The sequence below is a fragment of the Phyllostomus discolor genome, chromosome 4 (genome assembly GCF_004126475.2).
Source record: "Phyllostomus discolor isolate MPI-MPIP mPhyDis1 chromosome 4, mPhyDis1.pri.v3, whole genome shotgun sequence".
Taxonomy (NCBI): Eukaryota; Metazoa; Chordata; class Mammalia; order Chiroptera; family Phyllostomidae; genus Phyllostomus; species Phyllostomus discolor.
In genome coordinates this window covers 60,221-81,004 of record NC_040906.2, presented here as the reverse complement: position 1 = coordinate 81,004, position 20,784 = coordinate 60,221, and the positions used below count along the sequence as shown (strand labels likewise).

At 66.8% G+C, this 20,784-nt stretch overlaps 1 protein-coding gene across 2 annotated transcripts; it reads right to left on the bottom strand.

The window, feature by feature from the left end:
• Positions 1–8,487: 8,487 nt before the first annotated feature.
• On the bottom strand, positions 8,488–18,315 carry PDCD1 (programmed cell death 1). Of its 2 annotated transcripts, none has more exons than XM_028510880.2 (5): positions 18,165–18,315; positions 11,334–11,693; positions 10,845–11,006; positions 9,678–9,712; positions 8,488–9,405 (listed from the first exon to the last, which is right to left on the bottom strand). In XM_028510880.2, the coding sequence occupies exons 1-5, from the start codon at positions 18,238–18,240 to the stop codon at positions 9,172–9,174; spliced, it is 867 nt and encodes a 288-aa protein (XP_028366681.1). In that variant the 5' UTR covers positions 18,241–18,315; the 3' UTR covers positions 8,488–9,171. The 2 variants fall into 2 exon arrangements, with proteins under 2 accessions (XP_028366681.1, XP_035878509.1); XM_036022616.1 differs by having other exon boundaries at positions 8,488–9,402.
• Between the last annotated feature and the right edge of the window lie 2,469 nt (positions 18,316–20,784).

Here is a 20,784-nt window from a genome sequence, read left to right as displayed (position 1 = left end):
GGCGCCTTGCCGTGCTGGCCCTCTGGCTTCTGACGGGAAATAAAGGGGCTGCGACCTGCTGTCCAGGGACACTTGTTTCTCTTGAGTTCTCTCCCTGCCAGAGCCCCGGGGAGGCCCAGGTCTCCGGCCCACTCCTCTGACCACTGTGCCCCCAACCCCCTGGCACCAGTGTCCCCCCGCCCCCTCGGCCAAACGCCCCGAAGCCAGGGCGCCGCAGGTGGGGGCAGGGCGAGGGCAGGGAAAGCTGGCCCCGGGGTGGCCCCGGGGTGGCCCCGGGTTGGCCTGCGGTCTGTGATGGCGGCCCCCTGCCCCTGCGTGTCCCGCTGGAGGGCCGCAGGCAGGGTGGCTGCCCAGGACCTGTCCCCTACACCCCCACAGAAGCACCTTTTCTTCTTCCTTCCTGGTGATAAACGTCAAGTATGCTCGCTGGAGAAAATCTCCAGTGATATGTAGGAAACTATAAAGAAGAAATGAAAATGACCCCACCTAGGTCCCTGCCCTGGCCACAGCCACGCCGACCCTTTGGGGCTTCTTCTGACTTTTTCTTCCTTGAAACAGATTCCTCCGTGTTTCCGCACAAGCGCTTCCTGCCTGTCGGGCGCCGGGCAGCTGCCATGCATGGCCCGCCCCCGTGTCCCTGGGCGTCATCCCCTCACCAGGCCCCTGCGGCTGCCCTGCCCAAGAGGGGGTGCCCAGGAAGCCTTGGAGCCCCCCACGCCTGGGCCCGTGGCTGCCCAGGGCACTCAGGGTGGCCAGTCCCCACGGGAGCAGGGCAACCCCTGTCGTGCACCCTCCTCCTCAGTTCCCTGAGAGGGGGGCCGCTTCTCGGGGGTCGAGACTGGGCTTCAGGCAGTGGCAGGACGGGAGCCTGAATCCGGGCCCCTCAGAGCCCTGTGCCGGCCTGCACCCCCCGAGATGCCCCTCAGGCCACCCACCCCTGCCCCCGAGCCCTGGGGCACAGCTCGTCCACAGTAGCTGAGGTCTTCCCTGTTAAAATCTGAACCAGCACAGGTGGGGTGGGGCGGGGTGGGGGTGGGGGCTTTGTGGGGGCACAGGCCGACAGGCGTGCTCAGTCCGGCCCGTCACTCAGTTCTGGTCCAGGCGGGCAACGCCCCCACATCACCTCCACCCGGAGCCTCAGACTGTGACGCGCTCAGAGACAGGCTCCGTGCAGACGCGATCGGGAGGACGGAGAGGAGGCGCCTTGGATGGGGGTGGGTCCTGCCAGGCGGGGGCACCCTCATAAGAGACGGGAAGGACCCTGGGTGGGCAGGAGGCGCTGAAGGTGGGGGCAGAGGCGCGGCGGAGCACCTGGGGTGCCCGGGTGGCTCCGGGTGACTCTGGCCTCCAGAGCTGGGACAGAATGACCACCTATCGTGGAGGTGCCCCATTTAGGGCAACATTTAGGTGGAATCTGACTTCTCACCAGAAACCACGGAAACGGGGGAACGGTGGTGGTGTGGCCCTCCAAGAAGTGTGACAGAAAGCGGCCACCAACCTGGAATTCTGTGCCTGCAGAACTGTCCGTCCAGGGTGGAGGGGAGATGGCGGCATTCTCCCAGGAGCAAGACCGACCGCCCGCCCCCAGCAGGGGGGGAAGGGCGCTCGCTCCCTGGGACGGCCGCTACCTGCCTGCACTCCTCGGGACCCGCGGGGCCCGGCAGGTGAGCGGCCGTGGTTCCAGCCGTGTGACGCGGAGGGAGACCAGCACGGAGCCGAGGGGGCGGCAACGGGGACAGCAGAGCTCGGAGACCCCGTCCTGCCCAAGGAGGGGGACGCGCCCACTCCTGTTGGCCGAGGCTGGAACCTCCGGGGCGAATGCTGGGAGGCTAGAAAAACTGCATAATCCCCAACTTAGTAGTGGCGACAAATGGGGAAATAAGATAGGAAGTGGTCAGTTGAAAAAAGACAAGGAATGAGAGGAAATAAGCTGTCGAAGTGCTAAGGTAAAGAAAAAGCAAATATCAAGAAGCCAATGGAAACACACGTGTCAGAACCGCACTGGTGTGAGCTGACTAATAGTGCACGTAGGAGACACGATGGTGGTGTCGGAGAGCAGAGCAGCAGCGGCAAACCCGCCGCAGTCCCAGCTGGGCCCCGCCGAAGGTGAGGAAGGTGAGGAAGGTGAGGAAGACGAGGGTCGGGGAGAGGGAGGCTGAAGGCTGCGGGGAAACCAGCCCGTGAGCCTGTCGGCGGACAGCTGGGGGCGCTGTGCTTCTATCGGGCAAGGACCTTGCGGCCAGAAATCACCAGCGCTGACGGCAGGAAACCATAATGCTGTTAAGTCTGTGTATATCTGATATGCAGTATCAAAGTGTGCAATCAGGTGGACAGGCCCCTGGGGCAAGTAGGCCAAGTGGCAAGGCTCAGACCCGAGCCTCTGGAGCCAACGGAGAGCAGGCAGCAGGAGCGCCGGCAGGGGCAGGGGCAGGGGCAGGGCCGGTGTGGCCGCCTTGCCCGGCAAGCTCCACCGTGCGGATCCCAGCAGGAGGCACACCCAGACGCACAGGTGACTTGGGTGGATCTTACAAGCAAGTCCCCGCTGACCCCAGAGGCTTCACAGCCACAGCGAAGTGGAGCCAGGAGAAAACACAAGGATGACTGAACACCCTCACGTGTCCGAGAACTAAGAGACACTGTTCTAAATAACTCACGGTTCGGAGAAGCCACAGCGAGTGGAAAATGGAAAAGATTCCGAAATTACCCGTGCGAATGCTGTGCACGGTGTGGGGGCTGACGCTGAAGCCCGGAGCCGAGGGGGATGCCCGTCTGCGGTCAGAGGCGGGGGGCGGGGGGGGGTGCCACTCTCGTGGGGCGCGGGCAGCAAGCTGGGCCCGGAGGCAGCAGAAGGAAGACCGGAGCGGAGCCGGCGGGACAGGCCAGCCCCGCACGGGAGGGAACGCAGGCCAGGGCTGGGCTTGGGAAACAGTGACATCAATAACCCCGATGAGGCTGATCTCGAAGTGGTGAAAGCAAACAAACACAGCTCCCAAGGCCAGCAGTGAGGAGGGACACCCAGGCCCACAGACCCTCGCAGACTTCCAGGGGCAACTCCCACCCATGAACTTGAACATTTAGGTGAAATGGATGATTTTGGGGAACATGTGGTTTATGGGAAGTGGCACAAGATGAAAGAGAAAGTCTGGAGAATCTCGTCAAGGAAGGTGTCTGTGATGTAGAGCCCGCACACCTGCCAGTGAACTCTGCTGCCCACGGGGCTGGGCTGGGAGGCTGTGCCGGTGTCCCTGCCGAGAGCTGGGGGCTGACGCGGGGGGCGGAGCGGGCTCAGGAGCGGCTCCCCCGCCTGGGAGGGGAGGCCGTCGAAGAGCTGGGGAACCGGGCACTTTAGGACAGAAAGGTCAGCCCCGGCGGGGTGGCGGGGTGGCGGGGTGGCGGGGTTGGTTGGCGTGTCACACCAAGCACCAAGTTTCTGGGTTCGACTCAACGGATCGATGTTTCTCACATCGATGTCTCGCTCTCGCTCTCTCTCTCATCAATGAACAACACATCATCCTCGGGTGAGGATTTATAAAAAAAGAAATAAACTTCAAAAAGAACACTCATACAGCGCCGACAGCACCGTCCGTGAGAGGAAAATCTGATGAGAGAAGTTGACATGACACCTCGGGAGGATAAAAAAAACAAGCCGCAGATGGGAGAAAAGCATCGCAAAGCTCGCATCTGGTAGTTTCGCTTTGTGAGGCATTCCCGGACTGTCCTCCCCAGGGCTGCGCCCCCTGCACGCCGTCTCGGGCGAGGTGTCTGCCCGGGTGCTGCCTAATTTTCAACTGGGTGGCTTGCCTTCGCAGTGTTGAGTTTTAAACATAACGTGCGTACCATGGCAGGAAGGTACAGGGAAAGGTGCTGCACACCACACGTCGTCAGGGAAACGCAAAGTAAAGCCACAGGGAGAGGCCGCCCACGCCCAGGACGGCCAGCGTCCGGAGAGCGGACCCTAGGAGCTGGGAGGACCTGGAGCAGCGGGACCCGCGGTGCCCGTTGGAGCGCCGAGGGCGCAGCCACGTGGGAGGCGGTTTGGCGGCTTCTTACGACGCTGAACTTGCCCTTAACCTATGACCCAGCTTTGTGCTCCTTAGCGTTTCCCCCAGGAGCTGAAGACGCCTGTGTGTCCGCCTGTGCACACGGACACCCGCCCGTGGGCGTCTGTAGAGGCCCTGCCTGTAACTGCCGGAACTTGGAAAGGACCGAGACACCGGGCCCTTTAGCCCGCGGCCCAGGTAGCGGCCCCATGGCTGGGCTCTGGGCCCTGGAGGGAGCCCCAGGGTCCTGCCCCGCCTGTTGGAGGCCCGGCTGCCCCCACGAGCCCGAGGATTTGGGGGTGCGTGGCAGCCTGGGTTTCGCTCTCGTCGTCCATGCTCACCTTGGCCTGTCGATGCCGTGGGGGTTAATTTCATGTGTCACCTCGGCTAGGCCACAGTGCCCACGTATTTGGTCAAATGCTAGTCTAGATTCTTCTGTGAAGTTTTTTTTCCCTAAGGTGAGATTAACATTTAAATCAGCAGACTCTGAGCAAAGCAAGCGACTCTCCGTGAGGTGGTGGGCCCCGTCCGAGCCGGTGGGAGGCAGGGGAAGACACGGGGGCCCCGAGGAGGAGGAACCAGCTGCGGCCTCCGCCCTTCCCTGCGTCTCCAGTGGCCAGTCCCTCGAGTGAGTCGCTGTGCACGTGTCCTGTCGCTTCTGCTCCCCTGGCGAGCTCTGGGGGACACAGACCCCCCTCCCGGGCCCATGTCCTGTTCACACATCTGTCCCCTCTGCACTGTGGGCCGACACTCAGGCCTCCCCAGTCTGCACCTCGTCCGGGGCCCGGCCTGCCCAGCTGGCGACACATGGCACTCCCTTCTCGGGGGGTGGCCAGACCCGTCCCTCCGGTGCTCTCACCCCTCCTGGGACGCGGGGGTGTCACTCACTGGTGTACGGACGCTGAACATTAAGTATTTTAGCGGTTGAACAATATCCCGTATCATGATTTGTTCTTGGAATTTAGACTGAGACAAAAACTTGAAAACAGCCACGAATTTGTGCCCAAGGCAGGGGTCCCCAACACCTGAACCCCCAGGCAGCTCCTGCCCCCAGGCCACCCCCCAGGCTGGCTCCATTCTGGACGAAGACCAACAAGAGCTGAGTCTTGGGGGTCTGGGCCAGCCCAGGACCCCTGGCTTGGAGGAAGCCAAAGTGGGGGAGGTTGGGAGGGGCTCCGGGGGGGGAGGGGAGTGACCCCTCCAGGACGGACATGAGGCTTCAGGGCCACGTGCCTGGAAAAGTGGCCGCCTCTGCCCCGACTCTCCTCCTGCTGGGAGGCCCCACAGCTCGGCCACTCCTCCTCCTCTGAGTGGCTCTCGGAGGCGCCCTGACGTGTGGCAGGTTTAGGGCGCCCCACGCCGTGGGAGCCGAGGACAGGGGGGGCGCCACACTCCTGTCCACAGAGAGTCAGTGGGCTCGGGAGCTGCACACGGGCCCCACAGGCAGGCAGGGCCGCGTGGCTGGGGTCAGAGGGCACAGGACCCCCAGGAAGGGCTTGACGGAGCCCCAGTCAGGAGGCTCCCGTGTTGGGGTGAACACCGTGCTGGCCACTGCACTGGCCCTGACCGCCCTCAGGAGGAGCCCCCACTCTCAAGTCCCCACAGCTGGGGACCCTCCCCGCACGGGAACCACCCATGCGCACTGGACAGCTGACCAGCCAGGACTGAGGCCCCAGGACCCAAGCACTGGCCCCAGCCCTGCCTCCGTGGCCCTCAGGGCGGCTCCCTCTGAGGCCCCGGCCTTCCTCTCGCCAGGAGCCCTTGGCCAGGGCCCCCTCAGACTTCCTAACCTCAACCTCAAACTCCCCGTCCTTCCTGTCCCCCGAGACCTGCGGCTCCCGAGCCACGTTGGTGGTGGGCGTGCCCCCGGGGGCCGAGGAGCCGCGGGAGACCGGAGCCCGCCCGGTGGGGCCTGGGCTGCGGGGGGGGGGGGGGGGGGAGGAGGGTGCTGCCACTGCTCGGGCTCCGGACCCCCACCTGCCAGGGCCCTCGGGCCTCCTGGTTCAGGAAGCGCAGCCCTGGGGCGGCGCAGGGACAGACCCGCCGGGGCGCGTGGGCCGGGGGTGGGCGAGACGCCCCAGCCGGGCGGGCCGTGACACAGGCAGCTGGGGCAGGGCCGGGGAACGGAAAAAGTGAGTGGCGGCAGGCGGCAGGCGCGTTCCGGGAAGGCGACATGCAAAGTGCTGACGGTGTCCGCTTCCACTTCTTATCTGCGGCCGCCAGCGCGGCAGGACGGGCGAGGGGCCACCGCTTCCTCCCTCCCCCTGCGAGTGCTGCCGTCTCTTTGCCGGGTGTGATCTCACGCCCTTTAGTCAATTAGACCTGCCGTTTTCTTCCGGCAGTTTTGACGCTCAGACCCTCTCTCTCGTCTTCTGACGGGGCCCAGCTCGGTTCCTGGCCTCTGGGCTGTGGTCCTCTCGCGGCACACGCCCCGCCCCAGACTGGCTCCGTCTCGGGCCCCCGAGCCAGGCCCCTGCTGCCCGCCAGGCCCCCGCTGCCCCCGCTGCGTCCCCGCCCCCGGCACAGTCCTCAGCGACCCAGACCCAGCACCGGCGCCCAGACTGAGGCTCCCATTTTTGCCAGTTGCGGGGTGGGGGTGGTGTTCCAGGTGGAGCCCCAGGTGGGGTCCGTGGGTCCCTAACTGCTAGAGGTCACCTGGTGCTCCCCCAGTCCGGTGCTTCACCGCGATGCCGACACGTGAGGGCCGCAGAGCCAGCGGCGTGGGGAGCCTTGCTCTCACCAGCCCACGGCCGTGCGACCTGCACGCTTGTTGCTGTGAGTAAAGCTGAACAGGCCTTTGCTGTCTGAGGAATGAGCGATAGCACACACACACGCAGTTTACATGTATGCATGTGTGTGCTCACGGGAGCGCCTGTGCATGCACGTGTGTGCGTGCCTGTGTGCGTGGGTGTGTGGGCACGTGTGTGGGCTGTGCGGTCACACCTCCTGCCCACCTTCCCTCCACGCCCGGAGCTGCCCTCCCCGCATCTCCGCGGGCCTTGTGCTGCCCACACCCGTCCGCCTGCCGGCCTGGGGCGGCCCCGCTGTGCCCGTGGGCTCCGTCTTCTCTCCTCCGGGGCCTGGGTTCCTGACCGGCGCGAGGGACGGCTCACGGCCTGTCCCTCTGTCTCCTGGGGTTTCTTTTTCACGCACTGTCCCTGCTGCTCGGGCGGATCCTCCAGGCGCGCACCCTAAGGCGCGTGCGCCTGGCTGCTTCTCCGGGTAGCAGTGTGGGCCCCACGCCACTCGTCCAGAGTCTGCCTCCCGCCCGGCCGGTCGGTCCTGCCTCGACACAGCTTCGGTCCCGGCGAGTCCGGGTCCGACCGGGGAGGGGGGGCCCTCACTGTCCCCTCCTGGCCTCCTCGTTCGTGTCTCCACGTGAACCTCTCACAGGTCGGGTGTGTGGGTTTTGTGGGCGCCTGCAGGTCTGTAACCAGCCCCGGGAGAGCTGCTGCCTCGGTGGCGCCGGCGCGCATCACCGTCAGCCGGGTACCGCGCCCGCCGGGGGCTCGCGAGCTTCTCGTGGCACTCACGCCTGGGCACCCACCCTGTCCGGTCCGCTGTGCACAGAGCGGTCTCCACCGCGTCCTCCGCTGACCGGTCAGCGCTCGGTGTGCGCCGGCCCTCTGCTTCAGGGTGTGAGTGCTCCATCTGCTCCCCACCTGGGCTTTCCCGCTGCCACAGTGTCTCCCCCAGAGCCCGCTGGGTGTCCAGGCTCCCCTGTCTCTGCAGACTTCCCGGGAGAGGCTCCCTGTGACTCCAGCCTTGTCAGGCTCCCTGCCTCTTCCTGGACAGGCGGCTCCCCCGCCCCCCCCCCCCCCCGACCGGCCAGGACAGGACCCCGGCTACAGGCACAGGCTGTGAGCTCAGAGTGCTGGGGAGCTGGGGGGCCCAGACAGGGCTCCCCGGGAGGGGGCAGGTTGGGGGTATCTCTCCTCGTGGGCAGGGACCCCGTGCGGTGTGGCCTCTCAGCCCTGGAAGACGGACCAGGTGTTCTCTTTACTGCTGTGCCCCGGACCTGCTCGCTGGTGGCCCGGAGCAGCCCACCCACCGCCTGGTCTGGCCCCAGCCCGGGGCAGAGGACCTGCCTGGGACGGGCCCCAAGGTGTGGGGGACCCCCAGGGGCTGTAGCAGGGCGGGTGTAGGTACAGTCGCTCAGGCCCCTGCACCAGGCAGAGGCGGTCTGGGGCCTGGGGGCCGTGGGACTGAGTGGTGGGGGTCCAGGAGAGGACTCTGGGGGGTGGTGCCCAGACACCCCCCCCCGACATCGGAGGCTGAGGGTGTGAGTCTGAGGGGAGCAGAGATGAGGGGCCTCAGGGGGCCTGTGTGTTTCCGGAATGGCGGCCGAGGGGGCCCGAGCCCTCTCCCCGCCCGGCGGCAGCAGCAGGGCCCCTCCCCTCTCCCCGTACCCTCGAGAGGGGGACAGAGCCGGGGCTCTCTCTGAGCTTCCACCGTCATTTAATTATAATATAATAGAAGGGAAAGGGCCTCTCAAGTGTGAGCCTCCGAGCCCCACGCCAGCAGCCCGTGCTGTGTGCGCGGCGGGCGGAGCGCAGGAGGCCTGGCTGGAGGGCGCCCACCCAGCCCCTTGGGCGGGAGCCTCCAAGGTGTCTCTAAGTAGCACCGTGAGGGGGCGCCAGGGAGGAGGCCGCTCCCGGGCGCTGCCCGAGCACTGTGGCCAGCAGCTCTCTCGTCCGGGCCTGGGAGGCGCCAGGCTTGCGCATGGCCCCGTGGGCCCCTTGAGCTGTGTGCCGGGTCTCCTTGCCGTGGGGGCTCCTCACCTGCTGCCCCAGACGGAGTCTCCGACCAGCACCCGCACCCGGTGTGTCCAGGCACCCGGCTCCCCGAGGAGCGGCAGGGTCGCGGCGGCCCCCGAAGTCCCCGTGCGCAGGAGGGGCAGAGCAGCAGTCAGGACAGCGGCTGGGCCAGCTCAGTGGGGTCCGTGCTGGGAGCCCTGGGGCGGCCCCCGTCCTTGCCCAGGTCCCCGAGGACCAAGAGGAGAGCCGGGCAGGGCTGGCTCGGTGCGTGGCCCCGTGTCCACGGGAGGCCCCCACGGCTGTGCGCTCCTCCGGGCGGGGGGCCACTCCCCTCGCTGTCGCTGGGTCTGACGGCCACGGGCTGGCGGGGGCTATCAGAGGGGCCAGGAGCAGCGCCCGTCCTCGAGTCTCGGGGGCCAGGGCCCCTGCGGGCTGTCGGCCGAGGCCCTGCGGGCCGGGGAGCCCGGTCGGCCGGGGAAGACGATGGTGGCGTACTCCGTCTCTTGGGGGACAGAAGGGGCAAAGGTTTCCGGGGTCTTCTCCTGCCACTGGAAGTCCAGCTCCTCGTAGTCCACGGAGAACACGGGCCCCGGGGAGACGCCGTCCTTCTTAGGGGAGAGGGAGGAAGGGGTCAGCACCGCCCGAGCGGCCGGCGAGCACACAGACGCACACCCGGCCCACACACCCACACTCCGGGCAGGGCCCGAGCCCCACGACTGGTCCCAGGCCCGGCCCCCTCGCGCAAAGAAAGCGCATGGTTGTGGACGGGTGTGACCGCTCCCGAGGCCGTGCACCGTGGGGCAGAGCTCCCTGTCCCCGCACCCTTCCCTGCGGCATCCCCGGCACCACGGCCAGTGGCCAGCGGGGGAGGGAAACTCACCAGAGGCGGGTCCTCGCGGCAGCAGGCGCAGGGTCCTGCAGAGAAACACGGGGGAGCCCCTGAGGCCCTGCCGGGGAGGCCCGGCGGGGGGTCTCATCGGGGAGTCGTGCGGGGGCTGGGATGCCTCTGGCCCTGGGAAGGGCCCTGCTTGCCCCCACTCCCCGTGGAGCCCCCTGAGCGCCTGCCCCCTGCCAGGGTCCTCTCTGCAGCGGGGCCGTCTGGGCTGGTCGCCGCGGAGCGCCGCCGGCTCCCAGGCCCGGTGCTCCCACTGGGGTCTCCGGCTGCGAGCCTGCCCAGCCTGGTGCCCACGGTCGGGGACCGCCCCCCCGCCCCCCGGGTCCCTGGCTGGCGCCACAGAGCACACAGCAGGCACGGAACCAGTGAGGCGGGGGCAGCATCTCCCGGGCGGGTGCCGCACAGGAGAGCCACGAGCGACCCCGTCTGGACCGGCGCCCCCGGGCGAGCAGAGCACCTCAAAATCTCTGCAGGAGGAAAGTGCGATCCCCGGGGAAGTGAACCCCGTCGGGCCTGGCCTGGCCGGTTAGCGTGGGGGCTGCCCCAGCCGCTCAGGGGGAGAGTGCTGAGGCCTGTGGCTTCCTTCGTCCAGGTCACTGTGGGGCCTCCGGCTGGCTACGTGGCCCCTAGATGCCTGTCCAGAAGCGTTTGGCCGGCGCCTCTGTGGCGGGGCTGACCTCACCCCGACTGGGCCCCTGTGGGCGGTGCCCCTTTCTTCAGCCCCAGGGGTGTCCCCCCATCGTCAGAGTGGCTCAGAGGGACCAGCTGCCGGGGACCACACTGTCAAGGTATGTGGGAGGGCTGCGCACCCACAGCCTTCCTCCTGGTGATCAGAGGTGGCTGTGGCTGTAACCACCAGGCCCAGTGGCTGTTAGAAGCACCGTCACCGTGTTCTGCAGCTGAGGTTTGGGGGTGGCTCAGCCCAGGGGACTCTGCCTGCTCGTGTGACCGTGAGAGTGGCCTTCCCTGAAGACTCCTCCGGAGTGCAGGCTGGGGGGAGGGACCGTGGCTGGGGTCTCTGAGGGGACCCCAGGCCCTGACGGGGCCAGCCCACCTGCTCCCTGGGGGTGCTTGCAGCGGAGGGCTGTGGGGGCGGGGTTGGTGGACGCGGCCGCGGGCCGTGCCTCGGGCCCCGCCGGGCTGGGGCGTTACCTCCAGTGGCCCTGGGGAAGGTGGTGATCAGGACCCAGGCCAGCAGCAGCAGCAGCAGGATGCCCACCAGGACGCCGGTGACCCCGATGACCAGGCCCTGTAGCTGGCCTGCGGGCCTGGCTGGGGGGCTGGGGGTCTCAGTGGGTGGTTCCAGGGTTCGCTCTGGAGACACAGAGAGCAGAGGCTCAGGGGTGGGGACACAAAGTAGAGGCTTAGGGTCCTGCCCTGCCCTCCTCAAGTCCTCAGGGGACACAGCCCTACATTGCGTGGACCAGCCTCACCCAGGCCTGCGAGACCCTGAGAGGCCCCGCCCCCGCCCCTCCCACAGGAGAAGTGGGTCTGGGGAGCTTCTAAGCACAGAGGCCCTCAGCCATCAGTCACCGTGGTCCTGGGTGTGGGACCGAGTCCGGGGGTGGGGCTTGGGGAGTCCCTGCCACTGGGCCTCGCAGGCCTCCCGGGTCCCGCCCCGCCCCGGCCTCGCCCCTGCACCTGTCACCGTGAGCTCTGCGTGGGGGCTCTCGTAGATCTGCATCTCGGGGGGCAGGTAGATGACGCCACAGAAGTAGGTGCCGCTGTCGTTGCGCTGTGCGGCGAGGACGCTCATCTCGAAGTCCCGCCCGTTGGGCAGCCACGTCACTTGGAAGCGCGGGTCCTGCTGGACCTGGCTGCTGTCCTTGGGGAAGGCGGCCAGCTTGACCGTCTGGTTGCTGGGGCTCACCCGGTACCAGTTGAGCACAAAGTGCTTAGACGTGTTGGAGAAGCTGCAGGTGAAGGTGGCGGTCTCCCCTTCGGCCACGGTGAGCTGGGGCGGGCTGAAGGTGAGGGGGTTCCAGGGCCTGTCGGGGGTTTCTGGGGCACGGGGAGAGAGCCAGGGGGCCTTGAGGAGGGGGCACGCGGCAGCCCGCCGAGACCCCCTTCCCCTTCCCCATGTCCCGTCGGGCAGGAGGGTTCTGGAAAGCCCAGCCCACACGGGAGTCCCCTGCGCAGAGCCTCTGCCACGGAGCCTGGCGGCTTCTCCTTGCACACCCCTGGGGACGGGGTGCTCAGTCCCACCACCGGGCGACACCACAGTGGGGTCTGGTTTGCCCATTGCCCGGGACCCGGGGCCGGCTGCCTGTGGCTCTGACACTAGGCCCCCGAGAGGTGGTTGTAGGGCCTTCACCCCCTCAGTGACTCCAGGCCCCCAGTTCTGCACCCCAGGTCCCTGGCCTGTCTGCACTCTGCTGGTGGACGAGGCAGGGAACTGGGCACTGGGCTGGGACAGTGGGGGCTCCCACGGAGAGCCCAGCCACGGTGGGCCAGGAGCCAGCCTCTGCCTGCATTTCAGGGCAAGCTCAGAGCTGGGACCCCCACACGGGTGCGGCTGCCCTCGGCACGTGTGCTGCTGAGGCTGTGGGGACTGGGGTTCAGAGGCCGTCTGGGCCATGACCCCGGAGGTGGCCTGGGGACACCCACACGGGCTCCCTGACCCGGGAGTGCACGCACGTGCTCTGTCACACTCTCCCTCCCGCACAAACGTGCGCACACGTGTTCTCACGCCTGCTTGCCCTGCTGCGGAGTGCCGGCTGGGCGTGGCCCCCACACTGGATGACACCCCCGGCCGGCTGCCCTGCCCTGTGCGCGGCTGCCCGGCGGGCCTGCGGTGGTCCCGAGGAGAGCAGCGCGGGGTTGAGACCCAGTGCCCCTCTGGTCGGAGCCACATGGGACACGTGTGACCAAGGTGCCCCCGCCCCTCCCCACGGAGGGCCTCACACGGGACAGAATTACAGACATTTGGAGAGGGCAGGTGGGCCTTGGGTCGGCGACACCTGATGGGTCCGGCCGTGTTCCCGGTGTCCTCGCATTTCTGTGGCTGTCCACACTGAGGACGCTGGCTTGGAGAGGCCAGGGCCCAGCCCGCCTGGACCTCCTGCGGTGTCCCCTCCCCCGGCCCCTCTTCTGGCCACTGACACACAGTCAGGGCTGGCACGTGGCCGGTCCTGCGGCTGCAGGTGCGTCCCATGGATCCCATCAAGTGCCAGCTGGACCTGAGCCACAGCCAAGAGGCCCCACGCGTGGCCCCGGGCACGTGCAGAGGGTACGTCCCCTTGGGGCGGGTGCTGGGAGGGGCTTGGGTGTCCTGGAGGCCGGGGGGCCTGGAAGGGGCCAGGCCTGGGGACGACCAGGACAGGTGGGGTCCCCTGGCGGTGACACAGGCAGGGCTGGGCTCAGCCGGCCCCCCTCTCCTCCACGACCGTGCGCCCAGACGTCCAGAACGCTGGGCACCCCCTCGGCGGCACTGACCCTGGCGTCCCCGCGCGCTCACTCTGGAAGCACGTGAGCCCTGACGGAGGGAGGGTCGTGCGAGTGGCAGTCTGAGGCAGACGCAGACTCGGCAGCGTCGGGCGGTGACGGCGCAGCAACAGAGCGTGGGGCAGTGGTCCCGAGGCCCCCCCCCCCCACCCACGGGGTGCCCGCCAGCACCCTCCTCGCAAACGCCCTGGGAAGGCCTGTCCTGGACGGCGCTGCCACAGGTTGCCCCCCCCCCCCACCGCCTCTTCCCCAAGTCCGCGCCTCCGCCCGCGTCCCGCCCGCCAGGGCCCCCCCCGCCAGCAGAGCCCCTCCTGTGGCCGGGGCCGCCCAAGAAGCTCCCCGGGGGGGGCCACGCAGTGCCCGCCGCCCCCCTTCCTGCACAGGCCCCTTCAACGGAGCCCCAGGTGGGCCCCGCTGACAGCCCTGCCCCTCCCCCCCCCACCACGTGGAGGGGGGGCCCTGCTCTCTCCAGTGTGGGAGCTCATCTACCCCGCTCCAGCCTGCATTTGTGACCGGCTGTGTCACTTGTCTGTTGGCTCTTGGTGACCTCTCTCACGGGGCCAGGACCGGAGGAGGTGGGTCTCTCCCTGTGCACCTGCCCCCCCACCCGAGTCTCTTGCTCATCGCGAGGGGAAACGGAGCCCAGAGAGAACGACCCCACTGTGAAGGCCCCAAGAAGGACCCCCGCGTCCGTGGCCTTCCACAGCCAAACATCAGACACACCCTGCACACGGCTGCGGCCCTTCCGGAAGGCCAGGGCTGGCCACAGAGCAAAGGTAGGCAAGCGGGACCGCAGCAAACTACAGAGCTTCCGTGCAGCAAAGACACTGTCAGCAGAACGAAAAGGGCCCAGGGCATGGGAGAAAGTGCTTGTTGAGTCACGTCATCCGATAAGGGGTTGATGTATGAAGCATATAAAGAACCCGTATGTACAACTCCAAAGAAAAACAAAGCAATCTGATGACAAAAGGGGCAAAGGCCCTGAGTAGGCACCTTCCCAAGGAGGACGTGCAGGGGGCCCACAGACGCAGGAGAAGATGCTCAGTGTCGCCCGTCATCAGAGAGATGCAAACTAAAACCACATGAGATGCACCTCACACCTGCCGGAGTGGCCACCGTCAGGAAATCGACAAGCAAAAGTGCCGGCGAGGACGTGGGAGAGGGGACCCTCGTGCCCTGTGGGTGGGAATGCAGCCCGCCCAGCCGCTGCGGGAGCCGCTCGGAGCTCCCTCCAGAACCCAGAAGTAGGGCTGCCACAGGATCCCGCAGCTCCACGCCCGGGTGTGTGTCTGGAGGAAAAACGCTGACGGAGAAGACAGGCGCGTGCCCACGTTCAGTGCCGCCGCCTCCACAGTCCCAGGACGTGGGGGGGCCTGCGTGCCCGTCCACAGACGAGTGGCTAGAGCAGTGAGCACGTGTGCCAGGGAACGTTACTCAGCAGTAGACCCAACGACATCTCGCCGTTTTCGCCAGCCTGGACAGACCTTGAGGGCATTTTGCTAAGTGAAATCAGTCAGACAGAGAAAAGGAAATACCGTGTAGTCTCCCTTGGGTGTGGAGTCTGAGGCAAAGACAACAGAACAAAACAGCGAGAGCTCGTGGATGCAGAGAGCGGGCTGCCGGCTGCCACGGCTGGGGGCGGGTGGGTGAGGGGCCCAAAGGCAGGGGCTGCCGGTCGGGGACGAGTAAGTCCTGGCGATGTCCTGGCAGCAGGGCAGCTACGCCCCGTCACCCTGAGCTCTCTGCATCCATGGACTTGACCCATCTCTGGTCGAAGTATCAAAAATCCCAGAAAATTCCGAAACGCAAAACTCAAATTTGCCAGGTGCTGAGCATGTGCCGAACCCACGTGGCGCAAGCGGTGGTGGGCCCACTGCTGGTGCTCCGTGCCAGTGCCGCTCGGTTCTGTGGTGCGAGGGCCCCGGCATCCTACGCTTCAGCTCCCGGTCCCCGGACGCCAAGGGGAGGTGTCCTTACGGGTTGAAATGTCGTCTCTTCTCACAAGCTTTTGGCCAGAGCTCACAGACGGCTGTGGTGGGTGCCCCTGGCCTGCACATCAGTTTTTTTCCTTTTACTTCACACAGAACTTAAAAAAAAAAACCAGCCTCGAATTCATTAACACATAACGCATAGAAGATGTCACACCAACATGTGGGTCTCAGACCTCTCCTTACACGCCGGAGAAGCTGTGACACGGGGTGGAGGCCCCGTGTGTGGCCCGCGTCCAGGCTGCCCCTCCCGCGCGGCTGAGCGCTTGCCGGGACTCCCTTTCTCGGCCACGTGTGCCCGCCTCTGATGCCTCTTTGCCTCTGGAAACCTTGAGACTAGTTAGGAAAGTATGATCTGGTACCGGCTGTGACTCAGTAAGAGCACTCCAGGCGGCGGCCGCGAGAAAAGGAAAGGACTCAGGAGAGGATTTTAAAGATTTCCCGGCAGTCGGGCGTGGCTGGACAGGAAGAGCACTGTGACCCTAAGTGGCCCGGGCAGCCACAGCGCCCCGGCAGGTGTGGCTGCTGGGAGGGTTGGCTCGAAGTCACGAGTTCAAGTCCCAATCCAACCCGAGGCCACAGGGTGCGCCCCAGCTCCGACAGTTAGAAACCCGAATCGGAGTTGGCAGTATGTGATATTTTTTGCTCAATCTTGGTACACACACGTAGTTCACAATTGTCTCCTAACTCATGTCTCCACAAAGGGAAATCTAACCCTTTAGTAACTCGACGGCAGCAGAGCGCCGGGGGTCCGGGGCCCACCGACCCTCGCGGGGCCGGGCACACCCGCGGCACACCTGCAAGTCGCCGGGAGAGTGGATCCTGACGGCTCCCGTGACGAGAAAGTGAACCTGAGACTGCGTTGGTTACCCAGGGCCGGCGCCTCACGCTGTGGACAAACATCGAGCCGCCACACTGTGCGCGGGAACTAACGCAGTGCGGTTCCTCCGCAACAAAACTATCCCCAGTCCCGAGGTTTTCCACATGCGAGTAAAGTTGAGATTTGGGGTTTTTAGAAGAAAGGACCCCAGGGTCTGCCAAGGCAGGGAGGTGGTGCCTGCCCTGGTCCGGGGAAGCTGAGGACGGTGGCTCCCACTCCCGCGGGCCCTGCTGGGCTGGGGGCATCTGAGCTCAGGCCGGGGGAGCTGCCGTCCTGGGGTGAGGGCATGGCTGCGGCACCCACAGGGCAGCCAGCGCCACGGCCCAGCCCGCGTGCAGTGGCGTGCCAGGGTGCGCCGTGCGCCGGACTCGCACGCCGAGTGCAGACCCAGCACCTCAGCGAGGCCTCACCTGGGGACAGGTGGTTGCACCTGTTTGATGGCTCACGCTGGGCCCGGAGAGTGGCCCTGTAAACAGGACTGTGTCCATAGAGGAAGGGGGCTTCCGGACAGACACACGCGGGACAGACCACGCGAAGACAGAGGCAGTGACCGGCCGAGGGTCTCCAGCCCAGGCCGGAGGGGGACGGACGGCACCACCAGGAGCCGGAGAGGCCGGGGCTGACCCTCCCTCGGGCCCCTGACGCAGCTGTGCGGCCGGCACCCGGACCCCAGCACCCGCTGCCCAGCCGGGGGACGAGACCTCCTGCGGCGGGGCTGCCGGTCTGCTGCTGTCCTCGCCGCCGCCTGGGACGCGCGGCCCACGGGCCAGGGGTGTCCGCCAGCAACTCTGGGTGAAGGGCATTCACTGCTGTTTCTGTAGCTATTCTATGTGTTTTGGTTTTTTGGGGGTTTTTTCAAAATCGTAAGATGAAAAATAAATAACACGATCTGACTTAAGATGCGTGCCACAGGCTGTGCCGGACAGATTCTGTGAGTGACCCGGTCTGACCCCAGGCCCGGCAGGGCGGGCGACCTCGGCCCGCGCTCATCAGCACGGCCCCTGATGCCCGTCCACTCCCCTTGCTAGCAGGGGGCGGGGGCGGCCCACCCCTGGGTGTCGGGTGTTTCGTAGAAGGCAAAAAAAAACATGTGTGCAGGAGGGGGTTTCCATGGGAACGGCTAAAGCAGTAAATGGAGTGAATGAATTAGCAAGGGAAGAAGGTGTCATTGAGTAGAAAGTCCCCGAGGCCCACAGCCGAGCCCGGGCGAGAGCCAGAGGAGGGTCCCACGGGCCCCAGATGCCGCAGCACCTGCTCTGAGCTGAGCGGGGCTGCCCCTGAAGCCTGGGCCACCGGGGGGAAACTGAGGCACGCTGAGTTTGCAGATCTTGTCCAAGACACAGGCAGGCTAATGCGTCTTGAAACTGGAGGGACTGACCGGGGAAGCATCTCCGTGTCTCTCCCTGCTGGCGGGGGGGGGGGTCCTGCAGGGACCGGGCCACGCTGGGGGGCAGGGCACAGCTACCCCAGACGCCTGGGGTCCTCCTCCCAGGTGACACACACCCCCTCTTCTCTTATGTCTGGGTCCACCCAAGGCCCTCCACCAGGCTCCTTTGGGCCACAGCCCTGGGACCGCCGACCCCCGCCTTGAGCTCTGCTGGCCCTGAGGTCTCCCCGACGGCTCACACAGTGGGCCCAGGGCCAGGTCGCTTTGCCAGGACCCGCCGTGGGTCCTGCGGGCCGTGCCCAGGGTCCGTGCCTGGGCATCTCCTCCAGAGAGCTGAGGCGTGTGTGCCCCCGGTGCCCGAGGGGGCTGGGGGGACGGTCTTTATTCACACGGTGGCTTTTGATGTGACTGGAGTAAGTCTCGGGGCCGATCCGCCCGTCACCTCAGGTGCCAGTCAGCCCCCCGTGAGGCTAGTCCGCCCCAGGAAAACACGAGTTGGGGCAGCGGGGCCCAGATTTGGGGCTCTGGCCAGCCCAGCCCTGTCGCCCTACAGAGGAGGGCACCAGCTTGCTGCCCGCTGGACACAGAGCAGGCGTAGGGACACCCCGGCCTGCTCAGGAGCCTCACCACCAGGGGGGCCCAGGGAACAGTTTCCCGGCTCACAGCCGCACGGCACCTGCCAGGAGCCCAGCCGCAGCCCCTTTCCCCGGCCAGGACCCAGGGCCTGGGGTTGTCCCCGCCCTGACCCTCATCACGCAGTCCTGGTCACCTACCTAGAAGCCATCCTGACCGCCAGCTCAGCTGCAGCACTGACCAGAGGAGCGGCCAGGGCGTCCACGGGGTCCCCATGCCCCGAGCGCCGGCACCAGCGGCCGCGAGCTCCTCTTCTCCTCTGAGGCGGCAGGAGTGCAGGCGGAGAGGAAACTGCCCGAGGCCCCGCTCCTCTTCCTCCTCCTCCACCTGGGCGGGGAGTGGAGTGGGTGGAGAGAGCGGTGGGGAAGAGTGGCGGGGGAGGGGGCAGGGGAGAGGCTGTGGAGGAGAGAGGGAGGGAGAGACAGAAATGGGGCGGCAGGCAGGCGGAGGAGGGCCTGCCGCACGCTCCTCCCACCGCGGGGGTCTCTCCATCCCAGGGAAAAGTTTGTCTCTTTATCTGGGGCTGCCCCTTTCCCTTTCCACAGGGGGGAGGGGTGGCTCTTCCCTCCCCCCCAGCCATCCTCCGGTCCACGGGAAGGTGGGCCCCCCGGCCCGGGACCCCCGGCAGCAGTGAAGGGCGGACTTGACCCCATGCCCACGGACCGCTCGGCCTCCTCTGTGCAGCCCCGATGGCCTCAGTGTTTGGACCCACCAGGTCTGCTGCTGCTGGGGGCCCAGGCAAGTGCCTGGCCGGACCCCCGAGGCCCCCACCCCGCTGGGCAACTGACACAGGCAGAGAGCTGCCGCTCCAGGGACCGGCAGCACGGCCCACCCTGAGTCCAGGAGACCCGAGGGCGATCCAGCCTTCGGGCCCCGGGAGGGGCCGAGACTTGCGGCCAAGATGGTGTCTGAGCCAGTGTGTTCCAGGGCCCTGGGGACCTCCTGCCCCGGTCGCCCCGGTCGCCCCGGTCGCCCCGGACACAGATAAAGACTCGCCGGCTGGCGGATGGAAGGGTGCTAGGGAAATTGCTGGACGGCTGCCCTTTCCCGAGCTACCTGCTCCCCGAATCCCGAGCCCCTTGTCCGCGCTTCCCTCTCCTCACAGAAAGGGTCCGTCTGGGACAGGAGGATGAGGCAGCCTGGTGGGGCGCCCAGCCCTCCCAGACCGCCAGCATCTGAGCGGGGTGCCCACGAGGGTTCCTCCCTCGTCCCCCCCTGGTCAGTGGGGCAGCGGCAGGGGCTCGAGGGCCAACTCTCCCCGCCTCACGGCCAGCCCCGGGGGTGGGCAGTGGGGGCTGGTCTGGCCACCGGTCGCCTGGCCCTCCGGCTCCTCCCCCAGCTGGCAGGCCCGCTGCGAGGGGCAGCTGAGGGTCTGCCTGACCCATGGCCTGCGTCGGGGGTGTTTCCCCTATTCCCGCCCTCGTCCTTCCGCCGCGGTTTCCTCTGCGGGCCTCGCAGCGGGCACCCTGCGGGAGGGCCGCCGGTGCCTAGCCGGCTTCTCTCAGCCTCAGGCTTCCAGCAGACCCCGGGCCAGGCTGGGGCAGCCCGTTTCCAGCTCTTCCCACTGCCGCAGCCTCCTGGCCGCCTTGGTCAGCAGGGCCTGACCTCCCAGCCTGACCTGGGCACAGCCCTCTCACGGCCCCCCAGTGCTTGCTCAGGTTGGGGGTGGGGTGGTCCTGGCCGCCCCACCAGGCCTTTGTGAGGGAGTTGGGTCCTGTCACTGCATTTTGCTCTGAGCATTTCGTGATAATGAATGGAAAACAGGGGGAAAAACCCCTGCTGCTATTAGTGATGCTGTAACAATGGAAAATTTTAATGGTGGGAACTGCTCCCCGCCCCACCGCTCCTGTGGCACCGTCTCCGTGAGCGCGGACTCTGACTAATGTGGGGCCTGTGGACGCACGGCGTGTCTGTGAAGAGCCCTGGGGACTGACTTCAAGAGCACAGACCCCGACCTCCAGGCGTCCCAGCTCCTCGACATTGGCTGACCTTCACCCGTGGAGCCGGGTGGCGTGGAGCCCGGGTGGGTCGCACACAGAACCTTCGCTTGCCTCACTGGGATGGGCCGTGCTCATGGGCAGGTGGAGAACTTTGCAGCCCCCCCCCACCCCCCGAGATCTCTTTGTTGTGCCCCCTCTCCCTCCGCACCGAAGCCCCTGCCCCCACTGAGGCGGGGGGGCGATGGGCTCTGAGATGCGAGCCCCCACCTCCCAGGTGGCCGGCACTGGCAGACAAGCAGGTTCCTTCAGTCGCATCAGCACCTGCCTCCCGAGCACTGGCTCTCGTGCCTGCTCTTGGTCACAGTTTTCGGCTGCCCAGGTGGGACTGTGTGGACCCTGGCAAGTCCCGGAGGCCCTGAGCGGAGGGTCCCGCAGCGGGGACGGCAGGGGTTTCCCCACGGCCGCGGAGAGGTCGCTGCCTCCAGGACTCGCCCCACCCTCCCTCTCGCGGCTTCAGCCGCCGTTCCACGCTCTTCTGGTGAACAGAAAGAGGTTCGGCTGGGCTGACGTCCAGACTGGGTGAGTCCCGGGTGTGCACGGCCAGCCGGGAGCCCCTGCCCCCGCCTTTGGGAAAATGTGCCATTTGGGATTCTGTAGGAATCAGCAGGCGCCCTCCAGCCATCGGCACGGCTCAGTGCCGAGAAAGAAATCCCGGTTCCTCAGTGTGGGGTTTGGTGGAGCGCCCGTTTGGTTTTGGTTTTGGTTTAGGCGTCGTTTGCTGCTGCAGCTGCCCACGGCTCTGTCCTTGCCGGTTGGGTTT

Excerpts from the sequence above, each read along its gene's own strand:
- PDCD1 (XM_028510880.2), bottom strand. The coding sequence starts at position 18,240 with ATGGGGACCCCGTGGACGCCCTGGCCGCTCCTCTGGTCAGTGCTGCAG. Across the intron at positions 11,694-18,164 it reads GCGGTCAGGATGGCTTCTAG|AAACCCCCGACAGGCCCTGG; the intron begins GTAGGTGACCAG and ends CCCGTGCCCCAG. Across the intron at positions 9,406-9,677 it reads GCCGCGAGGACCCGCCTCTG|AAGGACGGCGTCTCCCCGGG; the intron begins GTGAGTTTCCCT and ends CTCTCCCCTAAG.